General features: G+C 39.2%; 1 protein-coding gene across 1 annotated transcript in view; it reads left to right on the top strand.

Moving 5' to 3' along the window:
* Positions 1-12,064, top strand: part of LOC127450161 (dedicator of cytokinesis protein 11-like) — a 121,170-nt gene that overhangs the window by 54,750 nt on the left and 54,356 nt on the right. Inside the window, exons 22-29 of the mRNA XM_051714052.1 lie at positions 377-460; positions 2,770-2,859; positions 3,460-3,581; positions 3,826-3,895; positions 4,615-4,740; positions 5,568-5,639; positions 8,645-8,791; positions 10,163-10,246. Coding sequence (XP_051570012.1) covers positions 377-460; positions 2,770-2,859; positions 3,460-3,581; positions 3,826-3,895; positions 4,615-4,740; positions 5,568-5,639; positions 8,645-8,791; positions 10,163-10,246 — 795 coding nt within the window. The remainder of the gene's footprint in view (positions 1-376; positions 461-2,769; positions 2,860-3,459; positions 3,582-3,825; positions 3,896-4,614; positions 4,741-5,567; positions 5,640-8,644; positions 8,792-10,162; positions 10,247-12,064) is intronic.

Genomic DNA, 12,064 nt, shown 5'->3' with positions numbered 1-12,064 from the left:
CTGTCTGTCTGTCTGTTTGTCTTCCTGTCTGTCTGTATTCCTGTCTTTCTGTTTGTCTGTCTATCTTTTGTATTTCTTTCTATCTGTCTTTCTCTCTGTCTGTCTTATTTCCTGTCTGTCCTTCATTCTGTCTGCCCTTCTGTCTGTCTCAATTCCTTTCTTTCTGTCTGTCTGTCCCTTTTTCGTTCTGTCTGTCTGTCTGTCTGTATTCCTGTCTGTCTTTCTGTCCTTCTGTCTGTCTGTTTATCTGACTGTCTGTTTGTCTGTCTGTCTGTCTATTGGTCGCTTTTCTGTGTATTTGTCTTTCCTTTCTGTCTTGTCTTTCTGTCTCTCTGTCTTTCTGTCTTTCTTTCTGTCTTTTTGTGTTTATTTACAGTCTTCCCCAGACATCAGATGGGTGGAGAATTCCAAACTGTTATTCAAAGTGCGAACATATGTAGCATCAACAATTTACACACAGGTATGTTTTTGAACTTGAATTTTGCATTTTACACACTGTAATGTGTTATTTTAAATTTTTTTAGCCTCTATATCAGGAGTCGGCAACCTATAGCATGTGTGCCAGCATTGGCATGCAAAGGGGTAATCACTGGCACGCCAGCAACGGCGAGAGAGGAGTAGACTATTTTATTTATGTAAATTCCGCACCGGCATTCCAATCTCTATCTTGATGTAATCCTTCTTCATGGTCACGCAACGTATTTTCATGAGCTGAATGGGAGACTAAACAAACAGTTAAAATGTGACGAGACTGCAGTATACCCAACAGACTCATGCAGCGCGTGCAAGCCATTCACGCATCACGAGCCGGCAGCGCTTCACTTTCGGTTAATCGCGCGAGTAAACGACAGCCTACATTCCGTGTTTCATTTGTTACTTTTTGCTTTCAAACACCACATGATGTAAAAGGAAAACACCACTATTAATCCTTGACATTTCCAACCCAGCATCCTTAAACCATTGTCACACTCAAAATTACATTAAACGATTAAAAGAGAAAACATAAACCATCATTGTGGGATTCGTGTTTAGTCTCCCATTCAGCTCATGAAAACACACTGCGTGATCATGAGGAAGGATTACATCAAGATGTAGATTGGAATGCAGGTGTGAAAAACTTCACATAAATAAAACAGCCTGCTCCACTCTCGCTGTTTCATGCTTGCGTGCCCTCTGCGTGATTTTGAAAAATGTATGACATAATATAAGAAATATTAAGGATTCCACGCAATTTTGTGATCAGAAATCAGGGCTCGAAAATAAGGACTGCCCGATGGCCCGGGGCCAGTGTGAGAGAGATTTCGGGCCAGTTGCTAGAACTGTCACTTGCCTGATCGGTCTAGCACTGCATTTATAACATAAGTGCTAGCAAACAACAAGTGAGAGAGCACAAAAATGACATAGAGCGAACAAAGTCTTCTACCAACCGACGAGCACATAATATACTGGACGCGCCAAGGCACAGTCGCGTGCATGCACCAGCGTGCAGAGCACTCTCCTAGCACTGTCCTCACTCTTTTCTAAGTGTCTTAGCAGCACCTATTACCAATGTGTAGAAAATGGCAGGAAAAAAACCCACTTAATGAATTTCGTAGCGGGATTGCACATCTTGCGCAACATTTTAAGTATCCCCGCACATTCTGTGTTCACAGTGTGCGAAATCCCCACATTTTTCATTTTTACATGTTGGCAAAAAGTAGTAATCCACACATAGGAACACAAGAAATCAACAGTTTCTTTTTAAAGGACTGAAAATCCAGGTCTCTCCGTGCATATGTCTCATCATCATCATCTCTCTCCGTGCAGCGTAGACACTATTTAACGTGCATGCGCGCTCGTAAAGAGCCAGGGGCGTAGATTTCAGAGGGGATGGGGGGAGGTAACCCCACTCCCCCACCCGCCCACCCCCCAATAATCAAAACAAGCAAGTACAGCCCCCCAAATATTTATAACATGATCAATGGAAACATGTAAATGCTTCATGTTGCAACCCCCCCCCCCCCAAAGTTCAAGCCAAATCTATGCGCTTGGACAGAGTGCTAGTTTTATTCCCACTGTAAAAAAAAAGCACATTTCTCTCATTAATTTGCCTTTTGAGCCGAATAAACGCTAGCGTAATAAACTTTGCTAAACCCCAGTTATACACATGCCTGGAAATCACGTGCTGCTCAGTATCCACAATGTAAGTATACATTTAATTATGTAATGTTTCATAATGTAAACATTAATTTGACATGATGATGGCGTTTCATATGAAAAGAAGCAAAATCACTATGGCTAAGTGAAGATGAATATTTAAAACAGTCTACTACATATCATCCTCATAAAACACCTGTTACATGTCTCATTTCTGGACCGTACAGGTATTTTTGTTTTTGTGCTTTGTGTATCGGTCTGTGTTGGTCTTGTTTGGGTTGTCTGATTTCATGTTATATACACGTTTTTAATTCACAGATTAGGCCTAACTTCTACCTATATTACACATCACAACCGATTTAGTAGCAAGTCTCCTCTCTCAGGGATTCATATGTTTATTACATTCAGCCAATAATTAAATCACAGCCATTGACCAGTAAAATAAAAAATGCCACTCCATGTCAAAAGGTTGCCGACCCCTGCTCTATATGATCATGTGAGTTGAAGAGCTAGCAGAACTAGAAGAGCTAGTCCACCTTACTGTCCTACTGAGTATATTTCCATACAGAGAATAATGAGAAAATTAAGACAGTGATGCTGAAGCAATAAATCTTGTAACTCCTATCCCTCCAGGATTTGCACCTTCACAATTTCTTCCAGCATTGCCAGCTGATGAGGTCAACATCACAGGGCAATCCTGCTGAGCTCATCAAGTACCTAAAGGTGAAAAATCGACAGTGTGTTTGGACACTTAATTCGCATTTTAAAATACATGAATGTCACTGCATAGCTATATAGATAGCTGCATTTCCCGAAGGAAATGCCAGTGTTTGCAAGGCAGCAAAATAATAGTGTTTAAAAAGAATAATTTGAAATGTTACATGCTTATAAAAGAGTGTGTATGTGTGTGTGTGTGTGTGTGTGTGAGAGAGAGTTATATTGAGACTCCCCAATTACGGTTCACTTTTCATGGAACCTGGATGTGGCATAAAGACCAATCACAATTCATTATGCAAATAAATACAAAGACATTATCTCTGTTAGCAGTGAACCCGTAAGCCAATGGGAGATTTTATTCATTAATTTATAGAAGTCCTATATGAAAACAGACATTTAAAAAAGTTTAAACGGAGTTTATATGTTAAGAACTTAGAGCTGAATGAATTGAATTGCCTTGCAATCACTGTAAGTGTTTTACCGCACTCATTGAGTCATACACTCATTCAGTTGTTTTGCATTTGTCATGTCAATTTAGAGTTTCTCTTGTGAGCAAATATCGGCGTTTACTCACTTTACCCTCTTTTCATGTCCTGTCTTTTCAAGTGCCTGCATGCAGTAGAAACTCAAGTCATCATCAAGTTCCTGCCTACGGTGCTTATGCAGCTCTTTGAAGGGCTGACAATGGCAAACAAAGAGGGTCAAGACATTGCTGTCAACTCCACACGGTGATTAACCCCCTATTTGCCATCTTAGAAAGGCACAAGTGATAGAAAGACACCGCATTCTTGCTTTTATATAGTCTGTCTTCTACGGTCTTTCATAGCCCACATATCTACTTTTCTATAGATTGGCTCTGGAAATGTCAGCTCATTTTTCCCTCCAAAATCTGCCATTATTTTGAATGTTTTTTTTATGTATCTTTTATCTCTTGCTCATGTTAACATTACTCACATGCTTGTGTTTCCACAGTGTAATCATTCACATTGTGTCTCAGTGTCATGAAGAGGGTCTGGAGCATTACTTGCGCTCTTTTCTGAAGGTATGACACTTTTAATCCATTTTGAATGGATTTGCGCTCTTTTTCTTTATACTTTTTTTCCAGCTTACTTCATAGTCAATAAAGCACTTTGTAAAGCACTTTGAATTGGCATTATGTATGAAATGTGTTACCGTATATAAATAAACTTGCCTTGCATTGCCTTGCCTAAGCCTGTCTTGTTTGTCTTCTGCTTGGAAATGCAATGCCATGACATTATTACTTGCTTACTTAGAATTGAGCAACCACTGGATTAAGTGCATTACATACAAAGAAAGAATGTATTGTCAGCACTCTCTTTAAAAAACTGTCACATGGATTAGTCCATTTAAGATAATTGGCACAACTGTCGCATGATTCCAGGACAGAGGAATCTGTTAGCCTGTGGCTTGTTTTGGTTTTTTTTACAACAGTACTAGCATATATGCATATGCATTATATAATGTATTGATGGACCTTCTACTGTCTGTATACAGCGCAGTTTTATTCACAGAGTAGAATGACTACTTACAAGCAAGAGCAAAAAAAAAAAAAAACACACACACCAAGCAAAGCTTTTAACTTGTACTGCAAGTTGTACTGCAAGGATTTTATCTTATTGGTTATTCCAGATCTTAACTTGATAGGTGTGTTTGAAACTATCAGGGTTTCTTAGTCTGATGATTTACCCATTTCTTGAAATGTACAATAGATGTCTTTAGAACCAAAGTTTTCTTTTGCAGTATGTTTTTCGGATCAACTACGCAACTTCAGGAAACTCTGTGACGACACATGAAGTTTTAGCTGCAGCAGTGACAGTCATTCTCAAACAGACGGCAGACTCCAACACCTGCAACAAACTCCTCAAGGTGACAGAATGGTTAAAGTATGCGGAATAATGTCGCCTGTACTAGTGTGGCTCTTAATTAATAATAAAAAAGAAGTCCTATTATATCCTGTTACCAAGGGATTTCTTGAGTCTGTTGAGTGTTTGAAGTATTTTGTTGGTCTCTGTAACAGATGGCTTTTTTTTACCAGCCAGGGGTGGCAAAATGTGTTTATTCCACCTTTAGAAACAGTGTAAAGAAGGACATTGTCATATTTTTTGCATTAATCTTTGACGCTTTGTTCTTTTTGCACAGCAGATGGCACTGTTGCATTTACTTTTGTCCATTTAATTCACTTCGAACTGAGTTTGAGGGAATTTTCTTTTACACAGTTAGAAAACCAAGTCCTCATTTGACCTTGACTGATTTCATTAGAGATCATTTCTATGTGTGATATTATAGTATGTACATTGCAGCTCAACAATGCAGTTCATTTTTATTTTGATTTGATTATGCGTATGTGATGTAATATGTTGTAAATGGCAGTGGTTCTTAGTTGGTGGGTTGCAACAGATAGGGTCTGCTGGATTGTCTACAACTACTGGATTGTTCAGATAGGAAAAAAAAACATTGCTAAATGCAAATAATCATGCATAGTTAAGAGAGCAAAATAACTAGTCGTATTAGCTTTTAAAAGGGAGGAGACAATGCTTTCCATATCTTTTTTTGTTGACGTCAAAGGCTTTGAGTCCAATGAAACTGTACAGTATTTTGGCGTAAATTCATCTGTCACTTGGTAGAAAAACGGGTAATGTTTACTAGCAGTGTTAACCTTTCTCTCTCTCTGCCCCCCCTGTCTTTTATCACAGTATTCCTGGTTCTTCTTTGAGACTATGGCCAAGTCAATGGCTCAGTACCTCCAGCACAGCAACAGAATGAAAGTTAGTGTCATTTCTTCACATGTATTTAGAGTGGAACATACAGTACTATCAACTTCAAAATCAGTAAAATCATGATTAAAGGAATATTTTGGGTTCAATATAAGTTAAGCTCAGTCAACAGCATTAGTGGCATAATATTGATTACCACAAAAAATGTATTTTGATTTGCCCCTGCTTTTCTTTAACAAAAGCAAAAATCTGGGTTAGGCACTTACAATGTTAGTGAACGGGGGCCAATTTTTAAATGTTAAAATACTCACTGTTTCAAAAGTATAGCCACAAGACATAAACTGTATGCATGTAAACATGATTTTAGTGCAATAAAATCACTTATTAACCTTTTCTGTGTAAAGTTATAGCCATTTTTACAACTTTGTTGCAATGACGATGTCAAGAAACCCTAAAATGACTGTAAAATTACAATTTAAACAACTTCATAGCTCAAATAATACATGAGTTTTAACAGAATTAATGTAAGTGCTTTTATAAAATTGTAAGATTTACATTTCTGCCTTTAATCCCTCCACAAATTGGCACCATTCACCTCCATTGTAAGTGCCTCAATGTAACTGCAATTTTTGCTTTTTTAGAAGCAAAGGAGGGATGAGTCAAAATGAATTTGTGTGGTGATCAACATTATTAGACAAATGCTGTTGATTGAACTTTTTTTTTGGGGGGGGGATTTTTCCCCTTTTTCTCCCAATTTGGCATGCCCAATTCCCAATGCACTCTAAGTCCTCGTGGTCGCATAGCGATTCACCTCAGTCCGGGTGGCGGAGGATGAATCTCAGTTGCCTCCACGTCTGAGACAATCAACCCGCGTATCTTATCACGTGGCTTGTTGAGCGTGTTGCCACGGAGACATAGCGCGTGTGGAGGCTTCACGCCATCCACCGCGGCAACCACGCTCAATTCACTATGCGCCCCACCGAGGACAAACCACATTATAGCGACCACGAGGAGGTTACCCCATGTGACTCCACCCTCCCTAGCAACCGGGCCAATTTGGTTGCTTACGAGACCTGGCTGGAGTCACTCAGCACACCCTGGGATTCGAACTAGCGAACTAGTGAACTCCAGGGGTGGTAGCCAGCGTATTTTACCACTGAGCTACCCAGGCCCCTGCTGTTGATTGAGCTTAACTTGTATTGAACCCAGAATATTCCTCTAACAATCTTTTATGTTGTCTGAGAGGAACATAATTAGCTTTAATTTCCAATTCTTTCATTATCGTCATCATCATCATCACTATCATAGTATATAAAGTAGGTGCATGGCAATATTCCTGGACTTTCAAGCAGGATGTTGTTTTCAACTTGACATTCGTACAGATTTATGTGTTTAACTTCCTCATTCTTCAAAAGTGTGCATGCTCAAGGTGCTTGACACACTCAAGTCACACGTAAAGTCACGTACACAGTGTACACCCACTGTACACACACTGTTGTCCTTTGGATGTATACACTTTTTTACCATTTCATCTCATTCCAAATAGGGCTGGGCGTTATGTAAAATATATTTTTTAAGGCAATTATCACAAAATTATATATATTTTTTTATCACAAATATATATTTCATATCACAATATGGATATCACAATATCCTGCCAACCCCCCTTCCAATGGTTGGTAAATTTTTTTTGCTTTATTGATTTTGCTTTAAAAAAAAAAATGCATTAATTGAAACATGAGAAACATAAAAGACATTTATATATTCAAATTGCACTTTAAACGAAAAATGCAATAAAATAACAAATTGATCTAAAAATCTTATTTAACCACCTCCCCAAATCCAAACATTTACTGTCTCCAACGGATCCTTTTGTTCCCCAAAAAATGCTGCCAAATGTGTGTTCTTATTGAATTTGTGTTTGTATTGCATTTTGGTGATACAGTTAATGCTGCTTAAAGAAAATAAAATAGAACTCAATTTTAGGTTCAAGGTCAACGTGTCTTGTATTACTTTATGATTTAATCACTTTCGACTTTGTTTATTTAATACAAAGATACCTGTATATATTACTGAACCTGCAGAGTTGCATTCACAATGCATGCTAACCGTGTGAAACTAAACTCACAGCACCTCCTGAGATGATCGGAGATAATTTGCAGCATTCTCACAGATGACATTATTGTTGCAAACAGCTTTCAGATGAATGAAACAGAGAAAAAAGAGTGAAATCTCTTTACATGCGCATGTTCCACATGACAGGCTCGTGCTGCACGCCTCTGAACAAGCAACAATTCGGACACAAGCATTGACGGCTTTTCTTTTGTCTGTTCTTAAAAATTTAATAAAGTGTGTTTCTTCTAGCACATGTCTTTGTGACTAACAGCATTTCTTGTCATGTGTCAGTCCGAGACAGGTCGCCTGCCTGTTGCAGGTAGATGAGCAAAATTACCCACGCATGAAATACATTTGGACAAGGAACTTACGAACTGGATTCAGCCTCGTCGCATTTGACGGATGCTAGTTTCACACCCTGGCCACTGTTTAATATATTTGGTAACTTCCCAGATCCATGGTTTTGCCATTTCCCGATATTGTCGATCATCGTCTGTTCTCAATCGCCATCGGGATCTTTGTAATACATCTTCGATATCCGATTACATTGTCCTATCGCCCAGCCCTAATTCCAAACATGTTGAGGCCTATTTGACATGTCAGTCGATCATATTTGCATAACTGAAAGCATGTGTTATCAAATTGGTTATGTAAAGGTCTGCTATGTAAAGTTTGTTGTTCAAACATGCCTTAAGCTTACACTCAGAAAACTTTTCCATAAAAATATAATTGAATTGGAAATACGTCTTGCTTTATCTAATATACCCTTTTGTAGATAGACAATATACTACTGTATATAGATAAATGTGTTTGGAGCTAGCCTACTAGGTATACTACTGTATATAGACTGTGTGTTTGATTCTTCCTCCACTGAAATTATACAGCATTCATAGCATTCCTTTATGTCAGTTAATGTAGTAATACTGCCTGTTTACCAACAGATGCCTCGAGCTCAGAGGTTTCCTGATTCATTCCACCAAGCACTGCAGTCTCTGCTGCTGTCTATCATGCCTCACATCACTCTCCGCTACGTGGAGATTCCAGAGGAGGCCCGCTGCATCAACTTCAGCCTGGCCTGCTTCATTAAGGTCAGACCTAACACTTGAGTGCTTCATTAAGGTCAAGCCTAAAGGTACTGATTTACTTCCAGAAAAGTTCACCTTCATTCTTTTTTTTTAAATTTTTTGTGTGGATTTTTTCCTCTTTTTTCACCCAATTTGGAATGCCCAATTCCCAGTGCGCTTTTAAGTCCTCGTGGTCGCGTAGTGATTAGCCTCAATCTGGGTGGCGGAGGATGAATCCCAGTTGCCTCCGCATCTGAGACCATCGACCCGCGCATCTAATCATGTGGCTTGAGCACGTTGCCACGGAGACATAGCGCGTGTGGAGGCTTCACGCCATCCACAGTGGCATCCGCGCTCAACTCACCACGCGCCCCAACGAACCACATTATAACGAACCACATATAGTTACCCCATGTGACTCTACCCTCCCTAGCAACTGGGCCAATTTGGTTGCTTAGGAGACCTGGCTGGAGTCAATCAGCACGCTCTGGGATTCGAACTAGCGAGCTAGCAAACTCCAGGGGTGGTAGCCAGCGTCTTGTACCACTGAGCTACCCAGGACCCCACCTTCATTCTTTGTATAGAGTAGCAGTATACTGTTTATATCTGACCTCAACGGACTGGAGCGATGAAATGAACCGGAAAAGATATATGCGTCGAAGTAGTGGAGACCCTGGTCACACCCACCTATCACATCATCATCTTGGACCAATGAAAGTGAGAAGGTGTTAAGCAGCCAGTACAAAATTTTCCTCCAAGTTCGCCCAAGCGAATAGTTATCTTTTAAAGGCATTTGTCATTTTCCTGCCAGTAATAATCGATAGTGGTAGAAATGATAGAATACATGTTAAAGCTGAGGTGTGTAATTTCTGCACCACTAGCATCACTAAATGGAATTACAAAAATAAACGTTGTTTTTAAACAGCTTTCCCGAATAGTCCCCCTGTCTACCATTGCTTGGACTAATAGGTAGTCCCGCCCCATCTCTCACCATTGGTTGAGCCTTTGTTGTTGTGTCAGTCAGGTCAGGATACCCAAACTGAGTAATGTTTTGATAGGACTGTATCATATAGCCACAGAGTTTACACTTTATGTGGAAATCAACCTACATATGGCTTATCATTGACTGCATAATAAGCTGGGATAGGAGAAAGTATTTTAATATCAAAAGAAATTACACACTTCAGCTTAAGACAGTAGACTAAGATTAAGACTAAGTCAATATTCAGGAGTAGAACAGATAGAACTTTTTCTTAACAGTTCCTAAATAAAGAGTATTAAGAACAAAAGCTGGTGGCTCATGAAGACTTATTTTTAATACCAGTGTACTCACAACTCACATCAGTTCATTGTATGTCATTATGTTATTTGCTTTTAATATCTTTCCATACACAGCGTTGCCTGACGTTTATGAACAGAGGATTTGCTTTCAGTCTGATAAATGACTACATGTGTGGCTTCAGTCTGAAAGATCCAAAGGTAGGCACAAGAAATCATCTGTTCAAACAATTTGTTATTAATCATTTATCATTTTGTGATCAATACTCACAGTTGAAATAGAAGCTTGTTTCCAATTATTTAATTATCTCAAGAGCAAAATAATTTTGTCATATATAGCCTCTGTGGACAAATGTCAAAGTCCATGGGCTCTATTTTGGTGAGTGCACAAAACGCAACATCGTGATAAAGTTCATGTCCAAACGTCTAATTAAATCCTTGACAATCACAGTTGTAGCCATTCTATGAAACAAAAATGTATGAGATTTGTGTTAAACTATTTAAAAATCATGTTTTTTTTTTGTATTGTATTTTTTAAATATTATTTTTACATTTACAATTGTATGTATGATATAATTGTATTGGTATTTTTCCACCTGTTGTCATTGAGTGAGTGATTTTTAAGTCACTGCAAAAGGGTAAAATGTTTGGATTGGTATGATTTTTCTTGACCAGTTTGTTATTTTTATTATATTTTCATTTAGTTTGAAGTGCAATTTGAATTTAGAAATATGTTTGGTTGAATTTTTTTGTGTTTCAATAAATAAATAAAAATGTTAAAAATCGACTAGCAGAAGTGAAGTGCGTGCCGAAACAATCACTAGGCCTGTCGCGATTAATAAATAACCGTCTGATCGCAGCTATTTGATCTAAACGCGGTTATTTGAGACAGTCTAATTCCAATCACATTTTAATGCCCAAATGCGGTAATTTTAAGCGAATAGTCTGTATAAATGCTATGAACGGTGCATTTGTGTGTCATTCAGTTCAACTCCGAGTCTGAGCCACACCGCGGACATCAACCAGCTCCTGTCCATACGAGTGCATGAAGCACTTCTCAAGTGCACTGATGTGCGCGCTGTCAGCAGAGGCTTGCGCTAGTGGTGGAAAAATGCATCGATGCATCATGGTGCATCGATCTATCAAAGAAATTTTGATGCATCGATTACGAAATTTAAGAATCAATTATCATTATATATTAATACCCAATGTGTCCATCTCATATTACACGAACCTTCTCGCAGCAGACATGGAGAGGAGCACGTGAGATTAGGGAAAGAAAGCGCACTTTGAAATTGATATGTAGCCGAGTTCACCCCGTGAACCTACTTAGGATAAAATGGATGGATGGATAAATAGATAGATAGATATGTAGATAGAAAGATGGATGGATACTGCCGAGTTCGGCTTTCTGTGTCATTATTCAAAAATGTTTGCATCCATTTGACCAATGTAAGTTGTTGTTGCCTTCTACCCAATTACGATATGTGTTAATATTGCTTTTGTACGGGCCTGGGTAGCTCAACGAGTAAAGGCGCTGACTACCACCCCTGGGGTTTGCGAGTTTGAATCCAGGGCATGCTGAGTGACTCCAGCCAGGTCTCCCAAGCAACCAAATTGGCCCGGTTGCTAGGGAGGGTAGAGTCACATGGGGTAACCTCCTCGTGGTCGCTATAATGTGGTTCGCTCTCGGTGGGGCACGTGGGGAGTTGTGCGTGGATGCCGCGGTTGATGGCGTGAGGCCTCCACACGTGCTATGTCTCTGCGGTAACGCGCTTAACAAGCCAGGTGATAAGATGCGCGGATTGATGGTCTCAGACTCGGAGGCAACTGAGATTTGTCCTCCGCCACCCAGATTGAGGCGAGTCACTACGCCACCAGGAGAGAAAAAGGGGATAAAAAAATAAATAAAAATATATTGCTTTTGTATCTCCATAAAATGTGTAATTTCTCCATAAAACAGTTTAACCATGAATAGAACTTGGCTTAAATAAATATGACTGGTGGGCAGACATTTTC

This window comes from Myxocyprinus asiaticus, chromosome 1 (assembly GCF_019703515.2).
Source record: "Myxocyprinus asiaticus isolate MX2 ecotype Aquarium Trade chromosome 1, UBuf_Myxa_2, whole genome shotgun sequence".
Classification (NCBI taxonomy): Eukaryota; Metazoa; Chordata; class Actinopteri; order Cypriniformes; family Catostomidae; genus Myxocyprinus; species Myxocyprinus asiaticus.
This window is presented reverse-complemented; position numbering and strand designations above follow the sequence as displayed.